Genomic DNA, 25,903 nt, shown 5'->3' with positions numbered 1-25,903 from the left:
GACCAGCCTCTGGGTGACTACCTCTGTTCTTGGAGACAAGAGGGCCTCTAGGTGTCTACAGACCGGCTGTGTGGCAAAGTGGCCGCTGGGTCTATGGAATGCCTCCCCAACTTGCACCACGTGGCCTGTACCTCATGGCATGGGGGCAGCTGAGCCTCTGTGTCTATTGCCTGTCCAAGCCACGAGGCAGCAGGTCTCTGGGTGTTCGTCCAGCCAGCACAGCATGGCATGGTGGTTTGCGGGTCTCCTGGCTTGGCTTTTAACCTCCACTGCCCTCGGCACAGCCCTGGGATACTGTGATGGCCTACTTGTCACTGACTTCAGCTTAGCAGCCAGAGGTCCCAGTTCAAAGCAAGTCAGGTCCTCAGAAACATTTTTGAGGACATCTAATTCTCAGAGAATTTGCATAGTTTTGTTTCAGTTCTTGATTGGCATTTCCGACCAAACGAATATAGAAGTTATACGGCAAATTGGAATCCTCGTTTTTTAACACTGGCTATATTTACAAACCTTTATTATTTTGCTTTGTAAGTGGTGACCTGATCAGAAACCTGAAGTAAGCTACATGCAAGATAAGAGCGTGAGGACCTTACAGAAGGAGGGGAGTGAGAATAATGGGGCAGAAAGGGAAGGCTCTGCTGTATGTCCACCTTGTACGTCATTTTTTAAAAGAAAAGAGGAACACAAGTATCAAAAATCTCAACTATTAGATGATGGCTTGCAAGTTTTTTTGTGTTTGTGATTATAATTCCTGTTTTCCAGAAGAAGGAACTTTAAATGAAAAAGTATGAAACAGAGACTCAAAGGATATTGAAAAGGAACATAAACAAGGGGAAAAGATCCCTATTCAATTTTTGGTCACCGAACAACACAGGTCAGATGTCCACAGCAGAATTTTGAAAGCCAGCACCCTCATGAGCAGCAGCAGAGGAAGTGATCACACCCCTTGTCTGGTTCCTGCCTCTTTCTCAGCTCCACAGCTCCTCTAGTGAGGGAGGCTCTAAGGCCACCCAGGCTGAGGTCCCCACCGCTACATGGGGAAGGAATCCATCATGTATAACACAACAAAGCCCCCAGGGGCCTGCCTCTAGGCAACTCATCTACCATGAAGGAAAACTCTGTCTTGAGATGTTTGGCTTTTTCAGAAATTGTTCCATGTGCCGTGGTGCATGGAACAACTCTTTGATAATTTGTTTCTTGGCTTAAGTCATGACATTTTGGAAATGATGTGAAATATTCCTTATTCATCTCCTGTGTTGAGCATTGGGCATTCGGAGATGAGGCCACCGAGAGTGAACAGATCGTGAGTTCACAGCCCTTCATACATTCAGCCAGATATGGAAGGAAATGGAGAGCCGTCCAAATGGAATCCACCAGCCATGACAGCGAAATTATCTGGGATCAAAACCTTGAGACAGACATAAAATCTCAGCAGGAACAGAAATTTCACCCGGCAAAATTCAACAAGACTTCATGATAAAATTCCTAGAAGAACCTGGAATAAACAGAGGAAAGCTCAGCACAACAAAGGGCCTGTGTGTCAATTCAGGTTCACAGTTCAGTACAAAGGGGGAAAAATGTACAGCTTTGTCCCTGACACTAACAAGAGAAGGGTGCACAGTCTTCCCAACTGTATTTAACGTAAAGATCTGACCTAGCTCAGGGGCTGGGATGAGGCGCAGCAGTTAGGAGCTCTGGTTGCCCTTCTGGAGGACTGGGGTTCCAGACCCAACACCCTCATGGCAGCTCACAGCTACTACAGTCCCTAATCCTTATACCTTGCCTGTTGAACCCATTCTTTATTCAGTTTCTCTCTGTCATGTTATGGGTCTTTTGAGACACATCAAGCTTAATTGACACTGCTTCCAGGAGCACTGGGAGGGGACACTGACTGGAAGATTGGAGGATGACATGTAGCTCCACTTCTGAAGACAATGGCTCACTTTCAGTCCAATGACCACTAAATGTAAGTCCTCAGGAGAGGTGGACTGTGTGAGGCTCTCACTTGCATTGACCGTAGCGGCAGTCAGGTCAGGACAGTGTTTCCTGTCAGTCCTCTTAGTCTTGGCGCTCTTGTGTTCTTTCACCCCTTCATCCATGTTCTTGGGGCATCAGCTGCAGTGAAGATGTTTCCTGTAGTACTGAGCCACCACTTTGACCAGAATGAGCCTCTGAAATAACTACCACTCACAGCAAATACGGAAGGGTTTGGGGAGGCCTAGAGAGATAGCTCGGTAGTTAAGAGCACTGTCTGCTCTTTCAGAGGTCCTGAGTTCAATTCCCAGCAACCACATGGAGGCTCACAACCATTTATAATCTAATCAGATGCCCTTTTCTAACATGCAGGTGTATATGCAGGTAGAGCACTCATATACATAAAAATAAATAAATATTAAAAAAAGAACCGTCTTTGACCAAGACTAAGAAGAGCACTAATCTCGGGAAAGAAGCCTAAATATTTACAAGACAGTATGACAATGAGCCCACTTAAAAAAACAACTAGCATTTCAACACATGGGATCCATGACCTCCGCACTGATGTGCATTTGACTCAGTTTACAGTGACATCCATGAATGATCATAATACAAGTCCAATGAGTAACGAGATGGTGTCCCCACAATCCTAAAGACAAGAGTGACACATCTTTTCAGTATTGCGGCAGGCCGCGCCTGCAGCTCAGTGAGAACATGGATGATTTTTCTTCCAGCATTTCAGATATTCTGCACTTTCAGGTCTTATGAAAACTCACCAGCAGGGGAGAAGCTTCCTGTTGTTTTAAAGAATGAAAATCCCAATCGTTCGATTTTACCAATAAAGACTCGAGAACCAGATGCTGGGGTGCAGGGCTGCTAGCTCAGAGAGGCAGGGAAAGCACCCAGCCAACCTCACTACTCATGTCCCAGAGGATAGAGCCAAAAAAAAAAAAAAAATCCTTCTTCTCCACTCAGTCTTTAAAACCTCTCTCAGAGTCCCTCCTTTCTACTTAATCCCTGTCAGCTGGTTTCTTGCTCCACCTCTTGACTTAGGGTTAACTTGATTAACTCATTTACAGAAAACTTGTGGATTAAAGGTGTGTGCTAGGGCTGGGCTACAGTACACCCACCTGTTCACTGTCCACACATCTTCTTCCCACACAGACTTAACTGAAGACATCCAGCCATTCCATGTACAGGTATTCTCACTAACTTCATGAATTTCCTGGCTTTCCCAGAAATCTACAAGATTTATTATATTCAGAAATTCTTTAGCACACCTGCACCACAGTAAAGGGCATTCAGCCTTACACTCAAAAAAGAAAACTCATCTGCACTTGTTGTACCGCATGAATTTTGTTTGGGTCACTAACCATTCCTGGCACACATGCCATTAAGGATGGTTTGCTAACAGAGTGTGGATTTGTAACAGGAGCAGGCAGCAAGCTGCAATGGCTGTACAAGCTGCTGTGACACTGGAATCCAGCCCTCAGACAAGAACACATGAACTGGATGGATTGAAAAACTGAGCACTTCAGCCATCATATATCAAAATTAAAAAGAAAGAGGAACTCCTGAACCTGGCTTTTTTATAAGAGAATGGACATGGTGAGGGGTATGTGCTTTACGGAACAAAGTACACAACAGCAGATGTCTTAATTACATATTGAGTTCAAGAACCAGAATAGTGATACACTGTCTCAAAAACAAAAAAACAAACAGGAAGAGCCAGGTGTGGTGCCATGCCTTTAAATCCCAGCACTCAGGGAGGCAGAGGCAAGCAGATCATTGTGGGTTTGAGGCCAGCCTGGTCTACAAAGTGAGTCCGGGACAGCCAAGGCTACACAGAGAAACTCTGTCCCAAAACAAACAAACGGAAAACAAACAAAGTTTGAGAAGGAAAGGGGTTTATTCCATCCCACAAGTTACAGTACATCATTAAGGGAGACCAAAGCAGGAGGAGTTGGAGGTAGAATCCAGAGCGGAGATCATGGAGGACTGGGTTCACTGTGTTGCTGTCTTAGGGCAGCTTTCCCAGGGCTAGCAACACCCACACTAAGCTAGTTCCTCACACATCAATCATGAATCATGAAAATAGCACAGGCCAACATGATGGAAGCAATCCTTTCTTGGAGGTTACTTCTTCTGAGATGACTCTAAATTTCTGTCATGTTGACAAACATCAACCAATACTACTAACAAATCACAACCGTTTCATTCCTTGTTTGTCCCAAAGATCTCCTATCAATTTCATAATATAAAACACTTTAAATGTCTCCATAACCTTAAAAAAAATCAGCACTTAAAAGTCAGCTGTCTCTTTAAAACTCAAGTATTTTAACTGTGGCTTACACTAACAAAAATGTGTTACACACTTCTTATTCTGCAGATGACTTGATAGTGAGGTGAGTGCAAGCAGACAGCAAAAGCTTCCTTCTTCCATGTCCTTATACAGGTCTCCAACAGATCATGCAGGTGGTATGGCACAGTTACCCTCAAATCAAACTAAATCCAGTATCAAATATAAACGTACTTTAGTGTCCAGAACACATGATCTCCTTGGACCCACAGCCTTGTGTGGCTTACTTCTTTTACTATGCAATGCACAGCACACACAACTTGTCTCAGGTTCAAAGCCGCTCAGTTCTCTATGTTCTTGGCAGTCATCCCATGGTTCTGCCAACTCCAATATACTGGCATTTCCACTGCAGCTGGGGCTGCATATTCATCAATGCCCTCTGCTCAGGGAACCTCTGACCCTGGCACACAAAGCAAACCTCTATGAACCCTTCAAAACCATGTACTCATGATTTGACAATTTCTGCTACAAGATGGATATGTAGTCTTGACCCAGCACTAGAACAGAAAATACAGAATCTCTCTCTGCCCTTCAGCTGTGGTCCAGCTACTCTAACAGTGTACAGAAGGTCCAACAACCCAGTAATTGTTCAGTCCCAAAGATGGCTGTCTCAGCTGGCTTTCAGTGTATGCAAGAACCCTGAAGAGCTAGGCTCTAATGCCAGTAAAAGAACGACTTGCTGGCAAGGCGAGAGCCAAGAGACAAAGAGCAAAAGCTTTGTTCTTCCATATCCTTATACAGGCCTCTAACAGAAGGGTTGGCTCAGATTAAAGGGTTGGCTCAGATTATAGGTGGGTCTTCCCACCTTAAAGATCTTGATTAGAAGCGGATCTTTCCACTTAAAATTAAAGAAAAAGCTCTCAGGTTGTCCCCCTCCATTTTTAGGTTTTAATTAATTATAGATATAGTCAAACTGACAACCCAAAATAGCCATCACAAGTATCAATATTTCAAGAGTGCTTTGGCACTGGACTACTTCCACATCTGTTGTAGGTGACGATTAATATTTACTATTGATTTATCTTCTGGTAACGCTGTATTGATTTATCTTCTGGTAACGCTGCTGTTAATCCTAAGCAGCTTTATAACCAAATCACCACACAGACATTGGGTTTATTTAGTTAACCTAGAACACAATGCTGGGCAATAGTTACTCCATCCTAAACCTCCAAGCCCTAATAGTTTCCTAACATTTAGATTTCTCACATTATATTTGCTTTTTGTGAAATCTTAGGTCTGGTTCATGCACCACGTCCTCCAAGATCTTTCCTCCAGCTCTCTCCTCTAAGCTCTCCTCATGCCCTTTCTCCTCCCACTCATTTCCTGCCCTTTAGCTCCTCCCACTCATTTCCTGTCCTCTGGCTCCTCCCAGCTCAACATTGTGTCTAGTTGCTTTATTTTGGTCTGTTTACACAAGAATTGAGACAGAGGATGCTTAGAGAGTATCACAATGCAATATCCAGATTGAAACCAGAGAGTGGGGGGGGGGAATCAGCATTTGAATGAACAAGGGTAAGAAGTATGCATTTTAAAAGAACATTATACCAACACACATCCTTTTTTCTGTACTTCACAATGATCTTCCAGGACCCCCCTTGAGGAATTCTAAGCTGTAGGCACGTTACCATGCACTGTGTAAAGATTCAAATGCTGACTTCTGTGCCTGCAATCCTTGTTCTGAGAATCTCCTGTCTCAATGCTGTGTAAACATTGCTCTCTAACTGTTCCCTGATATGTCAGTAAAGAAGCTTAACAGCCAATGACTGAGCAGAGGAGAGAATAGGGCTGGACTTCCTGCCAGCCAGAGGAAGAGGAAAGAAAGTGGGGATTCTGAGGTCCAGGAGACAACAGGAGGGAGCAGCTGGAGCTGAGAAAGCCATGAAAGTGAGTATCTTAGGGATTTATGTTGGGAAAAAGCCAGATTAGCTTAGAGGGTGAAAATAGATTAATACTTAGTTCTTGTGCCATTAAAGCTTGTCAAATAAACATAATAGTCCAGTCTCAATTATTTGGATGCTGCCTAGGTTAAGTGAGAAACTGCAACACAATTTAAAAACAACCACTAATATTAAGTTCTACATGAAGTCGTCTTGTTCACAGGTTATCTCTTTAAAGCTTTGGAGTTTGATACTTGTACAAATAGATTCATATAGTTGAATATGTCTTTATTAATACATTTTGAGTTTTATTTCATCATTGTTTTTCTGATATGTCTACAGTATTAGCACCATGTAAAAGGATTTAACAAAAAGAACTGAAATTCATTTAACTTCTTGGGGCTTAGAGTGGAATTTCTGAGGTACAGCAGGACATGAGGAAAGCACAGTGGTATTCAGTATCTGTCCACAGGCAGCAGTGTACAGAGGGTCACTCATGGACACAGCCCCGCTTACTGCCAGCTTTGGAGCTGTATCTTCATTTGTCCCCTTATAAACCTCACTCTCTTCTCTATGAATGCAAGGAAGATGGAGCAGCCTCTTTTCTTTGAGTCCTTAAATCTCCACATTTGAGCCCTTTTAACAAAACCAAGTATTACTATGACAGTAAGACAGGGAAAGTGAACACAGTCTTCCCTGCTTTGGTTAACCAAATGCTTTCTATTTAAAATTAATTTTCTGGGGAGAGATCATTCATATGCATCTACTCACCAAAAATGGGAATGGCAACAAGGTATGCATGCCATTAGGTCCACCTCATTGAACCAATGGGCTTTATTCATAGTACTTACAGAAATATGGGGAAAGGTGCTTACAGGAGCAAAATGGACTCAAAGACAGTTGTCATCAAGAAACTCCACCCCAGCATGGAATACCACTTATGAACACTGGACACATGAAGCACACTACACACATGCAGGCATGTCTACTGGTTAAAGGGCACCCTGCCCTGGTGGTTCAGTTTGCCAAACCCTCTTCAAAATAGTATGAATTATCTGAGTTTCTTCATGGAAGTCAAGCAGAGTGAATATTGTCAGTTCCAGAGACTTCCTGAAATCATTTTGGGGGTTTTTATTTCCTGTCTTAATCAGCTTGTCTCCAGGAAACTGCTACAGAACAGCACATTCTTCAGGCCTTTCCATATTGTCTTTATTATGAACTATTTCAGGTTGAAAAAAATAGAATGTTTTAATGAAAAATTTCCCACACTGTAACATTTTAATAATTTTTCCTTGATGTTTTCTAAGATTTGAACATTACTTACAGGAATTCAGAAGTTTCTCATGTTCATAATGATTCTCTACTGTGAATCCTGCAATGGTTCCTAAGAACAGACCTTGTATAAGCACTTGCCACATTATTTACTAATTAAAACTTCCCTACTATGAATTTTCTGATGCTTTCTTAGACCTGAGAGGTGGGTAAAGACTTTAACACATTCACTGCACTTGTAAGGCTCCTCCCCTGTATGAATTCTCTGATGTATTCTAAGTTGGACTTTCTGAATAAAGCATTTGTCACATTCACTGCATCTGTAAGGTTTCTCTCCAGTATGAATTTTCTGATGTCTTCGAAGATCTGAGCCACTGGTAAAGGATTTCTTACATTCACTACATTTGTAAGGTTTCTCTCCTGTATGAATTCTCTGATGTTTTCTAAGGCCTGAGCAACATGTAAAGAATTTCCCACATTCACTGCATTTGTAAGGTTTTTCTCCCGTATGAATTCTCTGATGTATTGTAAGTTGGGCCTTCTGGATGAAGCACTTGTCACATTCACTACATTGATAAGGCTTTTCTCCTGTATGAATTCTCTGATGGGTTCTTAGGTATGTCAGCCGGCTAAAGCTTTTGCCACATTCATTACATTTGTAATGTTTCTCCCCTGTATGAATTGTCTGGTGGCTTCTCAGGTGTGTGAGCTGGCTAAAGCATTTGTGACATTCACTGCATTTATAAGGTCTCTCTCCAGTATGGGTTTTGAAATGGTATTTAACCTGAGGTAGCTGATGAAAGCACTTGCCACAGGCTTTACATTTGTGGAGTTTCTCTTGAGAATTTCTCTGGTGAATACTGAGGGTTGAGTAGATTCTTTGATTTTGACTGATGATGGGAAACCAATTTGAACAGTTTACACAGTCTTTAAACTTGTAAGGTTCTTCTCTAGAGTCTCTACTTTTACGTTTGCTTATCGTTGCGGAGTCAATAGAAGCATCGTTATGCTTACCACTTCTGTACTGATTGTAGCCTCCTGCAGTATCACTTGTGTCATGAGGTATACACTGGGAGGATTCATGAATCAGTTTGCCAGGCTCATTACATTTATAAGACTTCTCTTGGATATTCACATGCGGACAGACAATATGCTTTGGGCCTTGAAAGAGGGATTTTTCATATTTTCCATATATTCGATGGTTTTCTGGAAATTTAGCACAATTATGGATAATATGGATAGATACATGATAACAGATTCAATAACTGATGTTTCCTTATGTTCTCTAAGGCAAGTAAAATAGAAATTCTTAGGGGTAGAGCTCTCAGCAGAGGCTTTTGGTGTTTCACTATAATTAAATGGATGCTCAGAAGAACCTCTGATGTCTACCAAACCAAAGGGACCAATGCTATTGCCTTCTTGTTCTTATCTAAACTACCTACCTTTCAGAGGGTGATAGAGCAATAATGAACTTTGAGAGAGCAGCTCTCTGAAGAGTCATATGAAGGATGTTTGTCTATTTTCTTGATGTTTATATTTTGAAACAGTCCTTTATGTAGCCTTTGTTAGATAGGAACATACTATGTAAACCAGGTTCTCCTGAAAGTCACCCTAGTGCTAGGGTTAAAATCATGCTGTGCCAGGACTATGGAGACCATATGTCAAAAAACAAACAAACAAACAAAACAACATGCTTACTGCCAAAGGGTCTTTATTTTAAAATGCCTCAATCTTTAAAATTATAAATAGTTTAACTCAATAGTAAAATCAAAATAGTCCAATTAATAAGTGTACTGCAATGCCTTTCCGTGGTCTGAATATTTAATTTTTTAATTTTATATTTTTCCATAAAAACTACATAGGAGGGCTGGCAAGACTGCACAGAATATAGCATTGATTACTCTTGCAGAGAATAACAACAACAACAAAAAAGTAAAAGAAGCACCATGAAAAAGTTATGTTCACTATCAGAATTCCCCCTTTTTTACAGTTTACATGCATTAAAAGTAGGTAAAGACAAAAGCTGAGTCAGGGATTCTACAAGAGGAGCACTCTTACCTACAAAGAGTAGATTGCTGTAATTCTCCAACATCACATCCATGTACAGAGCTCTCTGAGCGGAGTCCAGACATTCCCATTCCTCCTGGGAGAGGTCCACAGTCACATCCCTGAATGTCAACGGACCCTGTAATGGAAATTTTTCTGTTTACCATGTATTGCTGAGGAGCGGAAAAAAAGTTTTCCTGGGTCAGAGAGGCCTAAGGAATTAGAGACACTTTTGTGATATAGATAAGGTGTGGCAATTATTCAAAGACAGGAGTTTTCTACAAGTGCTGCAGAGATTGTTCATAAGTAAAGAACACTAGCTGCTCTTCCAGAGAGCTCACAGTTGGTTCCCAGCAACTGGTACTAAACAACAGATCTTAACTTGAGTTCCATCAGATCCGATGCTCTCTTCTGAATTCTGCAAGCACAGCGTTCATGCATACGTCAAAGCAAATATTTTCAGAGGTAAAAATGAAAGTTAATTTTTATAAAGGATACTTTCATCCAGGCACAGTGGCACACACCTTTAATCCCAGCACTAGGGAGGCAGAAGCAGGTGGATCTCTGTGAGTTCGAGGCCAGGCCAGCCAGGGCTACACAAAAAAACCTGTCTGGAAAGACAAAACAAAGCAAAAAAGGGCTACTTTCTAGAACAGTCATGCTCTATTTCAGTCATACTTTATTTCCTATCTCTGTGAAAACAAGGTGACATTATACTCTCACAATCAGCAAACCTGTAGGGAATATAAGATATAGATTTGAGGTCTGGATGCAGAAATGTACTTCTACAAAGGCTGTATTGATATCAAACAGGATCACAGTGTCTCCTCTCAGATGGCAAAGTTATGATGAGCAAACTTCCAAATTCCAAGTTATGATGTGCTTCCAAATTCTGCAACTGTCAATCTTGCTCAAATACAGACACTAGACCAATCCTGTCTGCAGCTGGGTCTCCTCTGACTCTATTCTAAAATGCTCAGTTCAGATACTGAGGCATATGTACAGTGTTATACCTTTTTTAGAACAAATATGGAATGCAGAATTTATGGATGAATCAAAAGTCAAATAGTCTTTTTTTTTTAACTGTAAGGAGTATAAAACACCACTGCATACAACCAATGTTCCAAACAAAAAAAGAACCAAATATTTTGTGAATTTGTAAGAATATTATAACCATGAAGTAATTAGGAAAAAGAGCAATAGACAGCATTGATATTATCTAAATTTTTCTAAAAATCCATGCAACTGATACAGATGAATAACAATTTCAGAAATTCCATATGGGGCTTCACTGTAGAATAGTTAGAAAGATATCTGTAAATAAATGGCCTGTGTGAAAATTCATTCATATAAAGTAGCCAGATTATTTGTGATTGAAACAAATGTATTAAGGTGAGTGAAAATTATGCTAAGTTTTCATTAATTCTTTATATAAAATTGTTTATGAAATTGGCTCACTTTAAGTAAAAAGAAAAAAAGAAAGAAATTGGCTCAATTGAAAATCTGAATCTTAGCTGGGCACATGCCGTTAATCCCAGCACTCAGGAGGCACAGAAAGACAGATCTCCGTAAGTTTGAGACCAGCCTGGACTACAAAGCAAGTTCCAGGAGATCTAAGACTACAAAGAGGCACCCTGTCTCAGTGAAAAAAAAAAAAAAAAGGGAGAAGTAGAAGAAGTGGAAGAGGAAGAGAGGAGGAGAAAATTTAAATCTTATAAATTCACCTCTTTCTCACTACTTGAACTCAATCATCTAACAGGATTTTAGGTTGCATAGTATCATTTACGAATCTTCCTTTATTCTTCAAAAACTGGAAAACAACAGTTTATATACTGGCTCTGTTGTGAATAAGAAATGGAAGACTGAGGGGTAGAGAGATAGCTTGAGGTCAACGACACTTGCTATTCCTACAGAGAAACCCATTTTAATGTTCTCTACACACATGGCAGCTCATTGCACTGCCCAGGGTTTGGGGCCATCCTCACACACCCATAAAAAGCACGCAGGCATGCAGTACACATGAAAACACACAGACAAATTCTCACAGGTAAATAAAACCTGTCCATCCCAAGCACTCTTCAGAAATACGACCTATGTAATTAATACACAACTTTAGGGAAATGTCAGATGTAGGGTGGAGGAGCCTTCCTCCTCATAAAGGAAAAAAGAGAGCAAAGTCACTAATATGGACATTGGCTTATGCTTGAAAGCTGATGGCTTATGCACAGCACAAAGTCTGTGCTCTCTAGAATATTCTTACTGAGATATTCCACATAATGCTATACAGAGGTGGGACCAGCAGTACATACACCCTGCTGGAAAAATAAAACAAAAGACAAAGAGAACACACTGATCTGTGTATTGAGACTTAAGACTGAACACTGGAATCAGGAGCAGGATAGGAGCAGCACCTTTCCTGAGACAAATAGATCTCCGGTGCCAATGCACCAACAAAGAGAAAATCCGCTCTTCTGTAATGTACATCTGTTCACAGAAAGATCAAGAGCAAGCAACATGCTCCTTCCATCTCAATGCTCTCCAGGGTGCTGAAATATTTACTGAGGTTTATATTATAAACCTAAACAAATAAGTATTTATCAAGATTCAAGACAGTTTGTTCCTCCTATTTCTATTTGTTCCACAAATTGCTCTGTAATGTCACCAAAAGTTGTAAGAATTTGCATGTCCACTTTCATAAGCCTGGTTCTGGGGATCTGACCATCCCTAAAATATGAGCTATGAGAGCACACGAGACCTACCTTCCTCACTAATAATAAGGACTTCAGTTCATCTTCTCTAGAAACTGGGAATCAATGCGGTTCTTTGAGCATCATTTACCATGGAATCATTCAGAACTGCAGTCTTAAGTCCATGAAAAGTATATCAATCAAGGGAAGATACAATGGAATGCGGCTGAGCTAAGTATGTATCAAAACTTAAAGATTTAATCCTGAATTCTGGTTATCAGAGAAAAACACCATACACACACACAAACATAAGAAAATGACACTTTAGATGACATTACCAGAGGCAGAAAATGAAAAGAATGAATGGTTTTAATATAAAAACAGTTTTCAAAGAAATCTAGACATGACACTGACCTGGGGCACATTTACCGGAGAAGGAGCCATTTCTCAGTTCCTTTTCTCTGAGTTTCTGTCTCAGAAGCAAAGACCGGAACTGTGGTTGAAATTCTACCTTCAGGGGACAACAATACAAAACCAACATTAATCCAAATCTGTTACAAATGATGCCAAACCACAAAAAGAGACCCTCAAATCAAAATGATATAAAGGTCTTGTCAATATTCCTACAGAGAGGAGACTGGAAGAGTATATTTAGAGCAGGGGAAAAATTAACTGTGATCCTCATCACTGCACCCAGAAACACGGGTTCTTAATAAAGGGCACTTGAAGAAGGTTATGAAATAGCTGGGAAGCAACAGACTATGTCCAGCACACAAAACCAGCAAAACACTATTGCCTACTAGAAGGAAAGAAAAACACTAATAGTAATTTTACCAAACACACTAAAAAAATAATCACATAACAAATAAAAAGCCCTGTGATATGAAAATCTCAGTAGAAATGAAAATGTAAAAAGACAAAGTTCAATAGATTTTTGTGATAAACTTCCTTGTATTAATAAATCAGTGTCGAGCTGTATGTTTATTATTAGCTATATAATTATTATAGTGGTATTATTTAACCCACTATCATAATCAATAAGACACAGACACCCGTTAGATTTTGTAATTGTTGTGTAACACCATGGGCTGGGCAAATAATTCCACCTACACTGTCTCAATAACCTCACCTGTTGTGGATATAAACATGTTTTTGTTTTGATCCCAGGTGTGGGATATGGGACTGATTCAGAAGGTCCACAGCAGCAGACTATTTGCTTCGTGCAGGCTCTGACAGGAGCTCTTTGCCAGCTGTGATAGTTTAAATCTGAGAACTCTAGAGAGAATAAATTTCAGATCCCATTGAGTGTGGAGCACCGAGAAAGAACAAGGCTGCTGCTCCTTCCCCCTTGCTGCTCCTGGTTGCTGTCTCCTCTCCTTGATTCTCCTGTCTGCAAAGCCAGGGAACCTTAGACATACCTACTTCCTTTTGCCCTGCCCAGGTGTGGCCTTTTTTATTAACCAATCAAGAATAATGCCTTAGGCAAGTTTACACAAGGATGTTGTATCTGGGCAGTAACCAGACCTTGAGGGCCAGAAATTAGCACCAAAATACAAGCATCAGACCAACCCCCAACACATCCTAAAGGTACTAGGAAAAAATGTAACCCGGATCACCAAGTAAGAGGCATGCATGTTATTTCTATGTCAACAGTACGCTGCTGAGAAAACTGAACAGCACTAGCAGAAAACCAAGGAGAGGAGATGCCATACTCATCAGTCTTAGTGAATCCAGAGCCATAAAGGGAGCTAGAGAGATTGGCCCACACCTTTAATCGCAGCACTCAGGAAACAAAGGCAAAAGGATTTCTGTGAGTTTGAGGCCAGCTTAATATATAGAGTGAGTCTCAGGACAACCAGGGCTACACACAGAGAAACCCTATCTTGAAAAAAATAAAATAAAATAAAAACAAACCAAAAGAAAAGAGATAGATAAATTTGAAGAAGACAAAGGATAAAAAGGAAGAATAGCACCAAACTAATTTTTAATGATAAAACTCCTCACAGACACCAGGGGGAAATACAACACTTAGTATAATACAAAACTATTTCCTGGCCCACAGCTCTGGGAGAAGCCAACTCTTCTACCAGAGGCCATGCTGATACTGGAGCCCCAGATCAGACCTGCCTGAAAACAATCACGTGGACACAGGAAAATCACACATATAAAAATTAAACCTCAGAAGAGAATATTCCTGAGGGTATCACAAGACCTGATCATACTTCATAATACAGACGCGCAAGGACAAAGACAGCATGATGCTGCACATGAAGAAATACGTAGAAAACTGAACAGAGAATCCAGAAATAAACTCACAGCAGAGTAAAGTAAGCCCAATATGTCAAAGACAAACTTAGAATAAGAGAGTTCCTTTGAACATTTTGTGCTGGGAAAATGATTGTCCGTGTACAGAAGAGTGATATTAGATCCATACCTCTTGCCCTACACAAAAATCAACACAAACTATTTCAAAGGCCTTCCTGGAAAACCTGAAATGTTAGAAGTGCTAGAGTAAAACATGATTAAATGCTTACTAATTCAGAAATAAGCAAATACTATCTGAAAGATTCCGGGAGCACAAAAGAAATAACCAGGAAAAAATGACAGACATTTCATGGAGTACCAGCTGCAAAGGTCAGGAAAGTACACAAAGGATGGTAGCTAAGGAAGTGAAATTGAAATAAAATGCCTGACAGGCTAATTCAAAAAGAGATATAATACACACAAACACACACACACACACACACACACACACACACACGTCTCATGTTCATCCATGCGTCATAACCCTGGATACTATTACTAAACAATGCCTTCTTAACCACGGCGTAATTACACATGTAGATCTACATCTGTATCACACTGATCATATTTTATATCATCCCACATAGTTCTCTTGATAGGTAATGGACATATTAGCAAAAGCTCAAGTGTTTTAGAGTAACATAGGGAAAGGAGATGAAACTTAAAACTAACTTCATTCCATTTGATCATACGAGGTCATGGAATGGCCCAATGCTATGTTCACCTCTCATGGCTTGAGGGAACTGCTCTACTCTTTTTCGCTATGTGGAAATAACAAGTAGGTACAAATTTCTTAAATGATCAATTTTAAATAATAGTCAAGAAGAGAATCTAGGTAAATGAAATATGAAATTCCCTCAGAGTCAACCATGAATATTTATTAATTACACTAAGAATTCAAAAGATACTCAATGAGTTAAGCCAGAAGAATGGCAACTAAGTGAATTGGGATATTAAAAAAATTACAACAATACAAAGAAAATCAAGTTGTAGTTCTACAATATGAAGCAAGAGGTAGAAATTTTCAATTTTGATGAAGGAAACAGATATAATTCATAGCTCCACCTATCCTATCTAACAAAAACCAGGGGACACAGGAAAAGAAAATTGTATTTGTCAGGGTTCTCTATAGAGTAACCAAACTTATAGAAAGAATCTCTCTATTAGAGAGAAAGGGAAGAATGACTCAGAAGCTACAGTCTAGCTAATCCAACAATGGCTGACTGTGAACAGAAAAATCCAAGAATTCAGTAGTTGCCCAGTTGGCAAGACTGGATATCTTAGCTGGTCATCGGTATATTAGAATCTCAAAGAAGTAGTCTCTAATGCCTGTTGAAGGAACAGACTTGCTAGCAATGTAAAAGAAAGCAGGCAAAAGAGCAAGCTTCTTTCTTCCATGTCTTCGAGAAGAGGCAAGGTACATTGTAGATCTGGATTAAAGGCCTGATTTTTTCCCCCAGTTTAAAAGATCCAGATTAGAAGTGGATTTTCCCATTTCAAATTAAGCAAAAATCACAGAGAGAGAGAGAGAGAGAGAGAAAGAGTGAGCAAGCACATTTCATTTTGTGCTTTAGTCCCAGATCCAGTCAAGCTGACAATCAAGAATAGCAATCACACCTTAATGTACAAAGCAGATTAGGACAAATACATGCAAAGGTAAAAATCACTGACCAGTTGCCAAGATGAACATGGAAAAGAGATTCTAAGAACTGTTGATTTCATGCCAAGATGCAAGACTATTTAAACACCTACAAACCAATCGATTCAAGGCACAAAATATGTCAACTCAGGGAAGAAACAATGTTAATAGATCCATGAAAGGTCTGTGGCAAAATGTCACATTGGCTCGGTATAGAAGCTCTGAAGAATGGGAGAACACAAGGAATATACATCAGCATATGAAGACAATGAGCCAAAAACCTAAACCTAACGTTATATGAATCGAGGACAGATGCCATCATTCTAATCAGAACAGAGACAAGAGCACCCACTCCCTCCGCGGTATCTCAACACAATGCAAGAACAGAGAAAAAATTTAAATTATCCAAGGAGAAAATTTAGAAGGTTAAGTGTCTTAAGGCTTACTATTGCAATTACTAAAGCAATTTGGGGAGGAAAGGGTTTATTTGTCTCACATTTTCATATCACTGTTCATCATAGAAGGAAGTCAGGGCAGAAACTCAACTAGGGTAGGAACCAAAGGCAGAAGTCGATGCAGAAGCTGTGAAGTGCTGCTTACTGACTTGAACCTCAGGGCTTGCTCGGTCTGCTTTCTTATAGAACCCAGGATCACCAGCCCAGAGATGGCCCCACCCACAATGGACTGGACCCTTGTAAAATTTAAAGTATGTTAAATACTTTCTTAGTCCAACAGGGAAGTATCAGGGGAGTTATAACCACATCAAAGCCAAACCAAACTCCAACAGTGTAAACCACTCAGTGTCCAATATCTGGAATCCAAATACCATCTTCTGGGCTCATCCAAAAGACTTGGGTCAGTCCTCCAGCTCCCCCATCTGCAGCACACAAAACAGGCTGTCGCTGGCTCCACTCTGCCACCACTGCTGTTCTTGGGGGTCTTACTGCATCTCCAAAATGTTAGGGTCAAAGTGCAACCAGGTTGCTCTTTCACCAACGGCCTCTCCTTGGCTCTCTTCAGGGACTACAGACCTTCCTCACGGTGCCAAGCCTAACTTGCTCTCCATGATCTCTTCAGGCATTCAAAACAAATGCCACCTGGGTAACCCTTACACTGCCAAGCTCAGCTGCAAGTTCTCGGCACAACCTCGGCCTCCTCGGAAACACAGCTTCTGTGTGCTGACCCTGAAGACACACTTTCCAGAAAATGTCACCTCAGTGATGCCGGTCTCTTGTTAATCACCACTAATTCCTTAGCTCCTGCTGATCAGCATAACTGACCCAGTGAAGCGAAGGTTTTCCTTTAGTTTAGTTCTTTAGAACTAAAGTTTTCCTTTAGTTCTAGTCTGTTAATCACAGCTAATTCTTCAGCCCCAAATAACCAGAACCACAGATTCTCAACTACAAATAGCAAATGGCCCTGATAGTCTTTAAATGACGCTTAAAAACTTCCCTCTGCAAGTTTACAAGCCAGGTCTCCAATGTTTGCATTGTTTTCACGTTCGTATTTTTGAAGCTCCCGCAGAAGAGCTCACCAAGCTTGAAACACTCAATGGTTCTTCTAGACCAAAATTCCAAGATCCTTTCACAATCCCACCTAAAACACAGGTTTACAGCAGTGATAGCTCTTGGTCTAACTTGTCTTAGTCAGGGTTACGACTGCTGAAACACCACGACCAAAAGCCACTTGGTCAGGAAAGGGTTTATTTAGCTTACACATGCATATCACTGTTTATTATCAAAGGAAGTCAGAGCACAAACTCAAGCAGGGCGGGAACCCAGAGGCCCGGGCTGGTGCACCGGCCATGGAGAGACGCTGCTGACGGGCTTGCATTTCAAGGTTTTTTCAGCCTGCTTTCTTATAGAATCCAGGACCGCCAACCTAGGACTACACAATCTGGGTTGGCCTCCCCCACCAATCACTGATTAAGAAAATGCCCTACAGGCTTGCTATAGACCTAGCTTACAGAAGTTAATTGAGGTTCTCACCTCTCAGATGACTTCAGCTTCTGACAAGTGGACATAAAACTATCAAGCACAAGTTTTTCCAATAAACAAGAAGCATAACTCAGCAACTGGGAGCTGTAAATATTTCATGAGAAAGCTCAGATCTGATAACTGTCTTAATAAGCTATGTAAAATCCACAGACAGTTATCATTTTTTTTATATCCATAGACGTAACAACAGAAGATTCTGAAAGGTCAGCAAACCACTCAGCGTCTAAAAATGGATATGCAAGCCCTGGCGTAGCACTTAGACTGTTTAAAGTGCCCCGTGGGCTAATAGGCGAGAGCACCATCAGGGCCTGCCCCACTCTGCTTTGGTGTGCCGCAGTGCCAACCTGCCAGGCAAGCAATGTCAAGTGTGTAATAGAACCAAAACTGTTTCATGGGCAACAGGATTTCTGGTTCCATCTGAGGACAAATCGAAGCGAGAGGATGACACTGGAAAGCTGGCAAAAAGCCAATGACTGGGAAAGTGAGAGGGTCTAAGAGAAAATCCACTCCTGAAAGATTGCTACATGTGAAAAAAAAAATACTCAAACTACCTTCAAATAGCTCTCCTCACAGCATGCCTGGTGCTGTTTCCAGCCTTGGTCAGAAGCTTTGTTTGTCACAGGAGTGTTATTTTGGAAATTGTTGACTGAACAAGCCAATGATGGAAAATTGATACTACCACTTCCAAACAGAGATCAGTACAGAAGAGGGTGGGAATGATGGAAGAGCTGAAGGATGGAGAGTCACTAATGAAAATTCATACTGTCATAATACGTCACAGTTGGATTTATGAACACATGACAACAGCCTGGCTACAGCTTAAAGCCTATCCCACAGCATACATGAAATAAGAGAGGGACTGCCAGGAAGAAACCAGGAATGTGACAGAGAGATTACGGCACAGTAATGGTGCAGGTTCCCCAGGGAGCAACAGCTGTAAAGGCCACTCTCTTGAAAATGCAAGGGAATTAGGAAGCATGGAGTGTCGTCGTAACAACCACAACAGCCAAAAACAAACATCAAAAACGAAAACAACAAAAGACACAGATAATGCAAATACCCTACCTATTCTCCGTAACTATTCTAACAAAACAATATGGTACAAAATTTACCAACAACAGAATTTTGAGAGCCAAAATAAAAGTTTTAAGAGAAAAATCAGGATGTTTTCACTAAGAACTTCTTTAGATAATAATAGGAAAAAATACAGAGGAAAGAATCAAACATGAATTATCCATGAGGACACAGGAAAGACTATAATTCATGTGAGGAATAAATGAGCACCAGAGAGCTGGGAAGCAACCTCTCGTGTACAACACAGAAAGCACTAACCCTCAGAGGAATGGAGAACAGCATAACAAGTAATCCACTGTCCACAACACCATCACTAACTTCTAGACTACAAACCCTAAGGCATAAAATCTCAGTTTGAAGAGAACTTTATCTACCAGTCTTCAATAAGTCTTCACCATAAAATTCCCATTAGAAGCTGGAATAGATGAAACACATCTCAGCCCAATAAAGTGTATGTGTTGGCCAGGAGTTGGTAGGTCTTTAATCCCAGCAGAGACAGGCAGATCTCTGAGTTCAAGGCCAGCCTGGTCTGCTGACTGAGTTCCAGGACAGTCAAAGCTACACAGAGAAACCCTGTCTGGAAACCAAAAACAAACAAACAAAGGGTCTATGTGTCAATCTTGGCTTACAGTCCATGTACAGTACTGACCTGGCATATAACAAGAGAAAGTTCATATTCTCCCCAGTCTTATTTAATATAGAGTTTAAACCCAGCCAGAGAGTCCAGAGTGAGGCTGGGTGGTGCTCTTCCAGAAGACAGAATCTGGCCCGACAGCACAGGGCAGCTCATAAAACTATCTGTAACTCTGGTTCGAGGGGAATCCACTGCCCCCTTCTGGCATTTGTGGGCACTGCAGATGTGGTGCACAGGCATAAAACATGCAGATCAAATACCTATTCACATGTAATAATTATTATGAAAGACCAACCTACAGAAATTTGAAAGAGACAAAGAAACAAGGAGATACAGTAGGAAAGGAAGACATTTAATTCACCGTTTCCAAAAATAGTGATTGTTTTTGTAACCAACCCGAAGATACCACTAGAAATCTTTGTACAGGACAAATGCCTTAGCAGTACTGAAGAATAAAGAATTACCACACATAAAGCACCAGTTCATTATATACCAATAACGAGCAGGTTGAGCAACAAATTAGGATATCCCATCTCCGTAGCTTCAAAAACCTTCAGAGCACCTCAAAAACATCATTTACTGTGTTAATAATCCTCAGCCATGAGGGAACTACAAACTTGAACACAACTGACATTCCACTTCACTAGAATGGCTAACGTGAAGAAATAAACTGGTGTGGTAGTTACCAGCATGCACTGCTTTTCCAGACTACCTGAGTTAGAGTCCCAGCACAAACATGTGGGCTCACAATAATCCGTAACTATTCTCCCAGGGAATCCAACACCCTTCTGACCTCCACAAGCACCAGGCACGCAAACATACCTACTGCCAAAACAAATGTATACATAAACTAACAAAAACAAGTGAATAAAATGAAGGCTCGAAGGGCAGAAGCTGTGGAGGCAAGTGTAACCGTAATTTGCTGCTAGTCTTGTCCACATACTGATTTTCACAACAATGACAGCTATATAACCAGCCCCCCCTCAAAAAATTATAAACAATCAGTATGATCAAATGCCCAGGAATGCGTTTAAGGAAATGGCAAAGTGGGTCATTATGTTGGAAATCCAAACTACTGCAAAGAGCAGAAATCACTTCTGAGGTTACAGGAACCGCCAAAATGAACCAACATATTACCCTGCAGTGGTGAGGGATACAAGACTTTCAACATGTGTAGATCTCTCAGTGTAAGACTGTAAATATCTAGACTGTAACAGGAGAAACATGATCATGTTGATATATCCATAAATACCTATGGGAAATTTTCACATCTGCTCACTATCAAAGATTTAAAGAATCTGGAAATAGGAGAAACATACCTAAGTATACTAAACACCAGAAGCCACAAACCTAGACCTAAACCCCACATTTTACTAAATGAGGAAAACTGGAAGGAGTCCAGTCTCCTCAGGACAGTGACAAGGGTGTCCATTATGTCCACACTTTCTCAGCATCTATTGTTATCTAGAAGAAGAAAGGGTTTTAAAAAAAAATCTCAATTTAAAGGAGTTAACAAAGGTCAAACAGCAACTTATTCCAAATTGTAAAAAATATGCCTTTTTTGGAGGGATGGGAGGTTAAGACAGGATTTCTCTGTGTAGTTTTGGCTGTCCTGGAATTTACTATGTAGACCAGGCTGGCCTTAAACTCACAGAGATCTGCCTGCCTCTGCTTCCTGAGTGCTGGGATTAAAGGCCGGTGGTACCACCTCCTGGCAAGAAATACAATTCTCAACTTCAAAAACTATAAATATTCCATGAGAAAGCTCAGATATAATAATCTTTTAATTATACCATTAAAACCTACACTCTAATAGATGAGGGTAAGAAAATAGCAGACCACTAAAACCTCCATTATATCTAAAAAATATCTCAGATACCCCGATGGTAGCTATAGCAACAAAAGGTGCAGTATAAGCTAGTACCTTACCCACTGGGCTGGAGAGATGGCTCAGAGGTTAAAAGCACTGTCTGTTGTTCCAGAGGTCCTGAGTTCAATTCCCAGCTCACAACCATCAATACTGGGATCCGATACCCTTTTCTGGCATGCAGGCGTACATGCAGATAGAGCACTCATATATGTAAAATAAAAAAAATTGATCTTTACAAAAATAATAACCTTACCCAGATGTGGACTACCTGTATCATGCTACCCACCTGTATGTTAATCTCCTATGTAGCACGGGCAGATTAAAGCTACCAGAACAGATCGGCAACTGCCTGCTCAGCGCCCTGCGGTGTCCTACTGTCTGTAACCAATATCCTCTCCTTGAACTTTGGCACCTTATGTGACTTCTGGCATATTTAGCGCCTTAGAAAAATTTCTGCATCTGAGGCGCTTCAGCAAATGCTGTTAAACTAACTTAAGATGGCCAGTCAAAACCCGTGTCACTCTGGATTGCTGGTTTGGAAACACACAGGGCGACAGAAGGAACTGAATTTGGCATTCAGAGTTTAGACACACACCAGCTGATCCCGTGTGTGTCAAGACTGCATGGTGCAGCTGCCTCCTGGTTCACAGCTTGATGGTTACCTCCTTTGGGTTCCTAAAGCAGTGCAACAGTGCCGTCAAGAGCCCATGACTGGGAGGGTGATAAGCCACGGGGGGAGATACACTCATGACATTTTGTTGCACGTACAAATACTCAAATTACCTTTACTAAATTCTGTTCACAACACAGCCTGGTGCTGCTTTCAACCTACGTCAGAGAACCTTTTTATGCAATGGCAACAGTTATGCCAGGGACACTTAACTGACCACATATGGAGAAAGAGTGGCTGCTGACTAAACAGCCATGAAGAGAAAATCCATATGATCTGGTTCAAGTCCCAAGGATCATGACAAAGAGGGGACAAAGACCATCAAAGCAGAAGAATCGGGAAGTTAGCTATAAAATACATAATACACCAAATAACACTCAGAAAAATAGAAAACTAAATGTACACGGCAGCACAAAGAACCTGAGGACAAGCCCAGGTACACAGAGCAGAGCCGGAATTATCCCAGCCGCGATTCCAGGTGACACTTTAGAGCAACAGGACCAACAGACATGGGAGTGGCAGAAAAGGAGAAACAGCTCAAGGCAGAGCAACAGATACAGTGTCAGTGCGACAGAAACGAGCTGTCTGAAAACAAGCAACTTCGTCACACAATAGCAATGGGAAAGCATCTATGCAGACAGAAAATGTGCAGCTGGGTCTGATTCTCTCCTACTGTACAATGAACCACAGACCTTCATGGATGAGCTGAGACAGTGAAACTGACTGAAAGGATGCATGCTATAAAAAGTGGCCACTGGGGTCAGAAAAGGCATCGGAATCCGGAACCAGTTATTGATGGCTGTCAGGCACCATGTGGGTGCTGAGACTGAACCCATGTCCTCTTCAGAGCAGCAAGGGCAAAAGCATTAAATGGCAAGCCCTGTTCCCCATTCCATTTCAGTGTCACTTGAACCTCTCACCACCCCTAACTCAATCCCTCCAAAATACCTGGTACATCTGCTTCTGCCTCCTTCCTCTCCACCTTCCAGGGAGCTTCAAAAGTGAGCAGCTCTGGCTTATCAGTGAGCCCTACAGAACGGGAAAGAGATTCTTCAGAAAGCTCCTGGATTTCTAACCCAGTTCGATGCTCAGTAGATAACATTATCTACACATGATTTTCCAAATGTCATGCAGTGTCTGAATACTGAAAATACTTGGGGAACATTTCAGCCAGCATAACTGGAGTCCAACAACTTCTAATCACAGCTCCATCAAAACAAAAGGGCAGAAATGGAACGGAATGATTGGGATGACAGTATTTTACACCACGGCGTTTCTGAATTTGTCAAGGGACAAATTGAAAGAAGCCTTAAAACAGCCAAAAGGACACTCACTCACACAAGGCTCACACACTCGCACAGTAGTTTTCCTAGGAACCCTGAGAAGCAGACTGTTCTCACCCACAGCAGACAGAATGCTGCAACTCTGCAACATCCAATCTCTGTACAAAGCCAGCTGAGCAGGGCCCAGGCATCGCCCCTCCTCCTCCTGAGAGACGTCCAGTCACAGCGCTGGCCAGCAACAAATGCTGAAATTAAAAAATAAAGGAGTGCTTAAGCCATTTGGGATTCTACACTGCTTTAATCCCAGCACTCAGAAGGTAGAAGCAGGCGGATACCCCATGTGAAACCAGCCTGGTATGCCTGGTGGGTTCTTAGCCAGACAGGGCAGAATTGAGATACTTATTCAATACAACAAAGCCAAAACCAAACCAAACAGTGCCAACTGGGCAATGAGTCCATGAGAAGTGTGCTTTTCTTGGAACAGGAAGAGAAATTTTTTTCTCATATACTTGAGTGATCTGAAATATTTAAGAGATTTTTTTTGTCCTAACCTAGTGCTTTATAGCTGTAAAAAATGTATCCTGCTTTTCTCACAGCATGCATACAAAATTAAATATTTAAAACTGCGTTTACATCCTAGTATGCTTACATCTCAGATGGACGATAAACGGGGATTTAAAAATTTGCTTAGGGAGCTCCGCTGTTAAGAACACGGGCTGCTCATCCAAAGGATGCGGGTTCAAATCCCAACACCCACATGGCAGCTCACAGCTGTCTGCAATTCCAGGGGATCTGACACCCTCACACAGACATACATGGAAGCACAACACCAATGTAAGAAAAATAAAAGTTTTCAAAAAGCTTGCTTAGTAAATGTTAATGTTCACAGCCATAACTTTAAAGCTTGCTAAATACACTTTCTGGCTCAACCACACCTGCAGCGGACTGGTGTCTAAAAAGCACTGTGGAGATGCTTAGCCCCCAGGGGCGAACGCCACTCTCTTGATTAGGAAAGCAGTAAAATTAGAAAGCGTAGCTGAACTTAAACTCCAGGGGACTTGCAATTGCTACAATGGCAAAGGACAGATAATGCAAGTCCTCCGGGAGATATTGTTCCGTAAATATGCTGGCAACCATAGATTAATGAAAAACAAAACAAACAAAAACAAACAAGAAGCCCAGTTCACAAGATGTGAAATTTATCGACGAGGCACCGCAGCTTCAAGGCCAGCTTGTTTATGAGCAGCAGAGAAACCACCACAGGCAGGTCCAGTTCCCTCGTGCTAACAGCCGGCAGCGACTCCGACCGGGGAGGGTCCTGAGCCGCGCGGAAGCTCCCGCCACTGCGCTGCTGCCTCTCCCAGGCCCTACCTGTCCCTTAGGGGAGTTCTCACAAACCCCTGAGAACCCAACCTGCGCCCTCCGCACCTCCAGCTCAGAAGCGGGAGGCTTCCCAGTCCCAGAGGGAACGGCGGGTGTCGGAACTCCTACTTCCTTCCGTTCCGCGGTGCCTCCTCCGGCCCACCCATCACATACCTGTTCGGGTCACGTGCCCTCCAACTCCCTCCCACCCGCTTCCTCTGCCCCACTCAGATTCCCGTCCTTCTCGCTGTTTCTGGACTGAAAACAGCAAACGACCATTGCCCACTCGCCAGCGACATTCCAGGTTCTGCCGCTCCTCCCCTCCTGTGGCTTGTGGGAGATTCCGCTGCTTCGGGAAGATCTCTTTTTCGCAGGCAGGTTAGCCTACTCTATTCAGCAAGCTTGACACCGACCATCAAAATTTGTCACTCTGACTTGGTATAGGACAGAAAATCAACCTGGGCATAAAAAGCTGTAACTGAACTCGGGATCAGCTTTGGACTGAGGTCAGATGAGCTTGCCTGCGGCAAGAGTAATGTCACTGTGGTCCTCAAGGGACAGTCCGGCTCCTTACTCTGCCCCTCCCTGAGGCAGGTTCCTGCTTCTGTGAACTTGCCGTTTGCCCAGAGGTTCCTGAGATGTATCTCAGAGGAAGTGGCCGCAGCCTGAGACTAAGGAACGAAACCAGTCCCCAACTCTTCCCTCATGTGCAGGAGGGAAATGTGTAAAGCTGTGTCATGAAAATCTTCGAAATAGGGTATTCATGAGATTATGATACTACCCCGAGATCAGACATTCTCAGAGTGCCCTTACTCTGTGTGGGCTGGCCTTCCAGGTGACACGATCTCTCTCTCT

General features: G+C 41.8%; 1 protein-coding gene across 5 annotated transcripts; it reads right to left on the bottom strand.

Moving 5' to 3' along the window:
- Nucleotides 1–2,511: 2,511 nt before the first annotated feature.
- LOC110553704 (zinc finger protein 501-like) lies at nt 2,512–25,212 on the bottom strand. 5 transcript variants are annotated; one of them, XM_060380597.1, is made up of 5 exons: nt 25,115–25,210; nt 23,352–23,432; nt 12,630–12,726; nt 9,541–9,667; nt 2,512–8,688 (listed from the first exon to the last, which is right to left on the bottom strand). In XM_060380597.1, the coding sequence occupies exons 3-5, from the start codon at nt 12,657–12,659 to the stop codon at nt 7,628–7,630; spliced, it is 1,218 nt and encodes a 405-aa protein (XP_060236580.1). In that variant the 5' UTR covers nt 12,660–12,726; nt 23,352–23,432; nt 25,115–25,210; the 3' UTR covers nt 2,512–7,627. The 5 variants fall into 5 exon arrangements, with proteins under 5 accessions (XP_060236580.1, XP_060236576.1, XP_060236591.1 ...); XM_060380593.1 differs by lacking the exon at nt 25,115–25,210 and adding an exon at nt 23,804–23,934; XM_060380608.1 differs by lacking the exon at nt 12,630–12,726 and having other exon boundaries at nt 25,115–25,212.
- Between the last annotated feature and the right edge of the window lie 691 nt (nt 25,213–25,903).

Source organism: Meriones unguiculatus, chromosome 1, assembly GCF_030254825.1.
Source record: "Meriones unguiculatus strain TT.TT164.6M chromosome 1, Bangor_MerUng_6.1, whole genome shotgun sequence".
NCBI classification, from domain to species: Eukaryota; Metazoa; Chordata; class Mammalia; order Rodentia; family Muridae; genus Meriones; species Meriones unguiculatus.
Note: the sequence above shows the minus strand (reverse complement) of the source record. Positions and strands in the feature narration are given on the sequence as shown.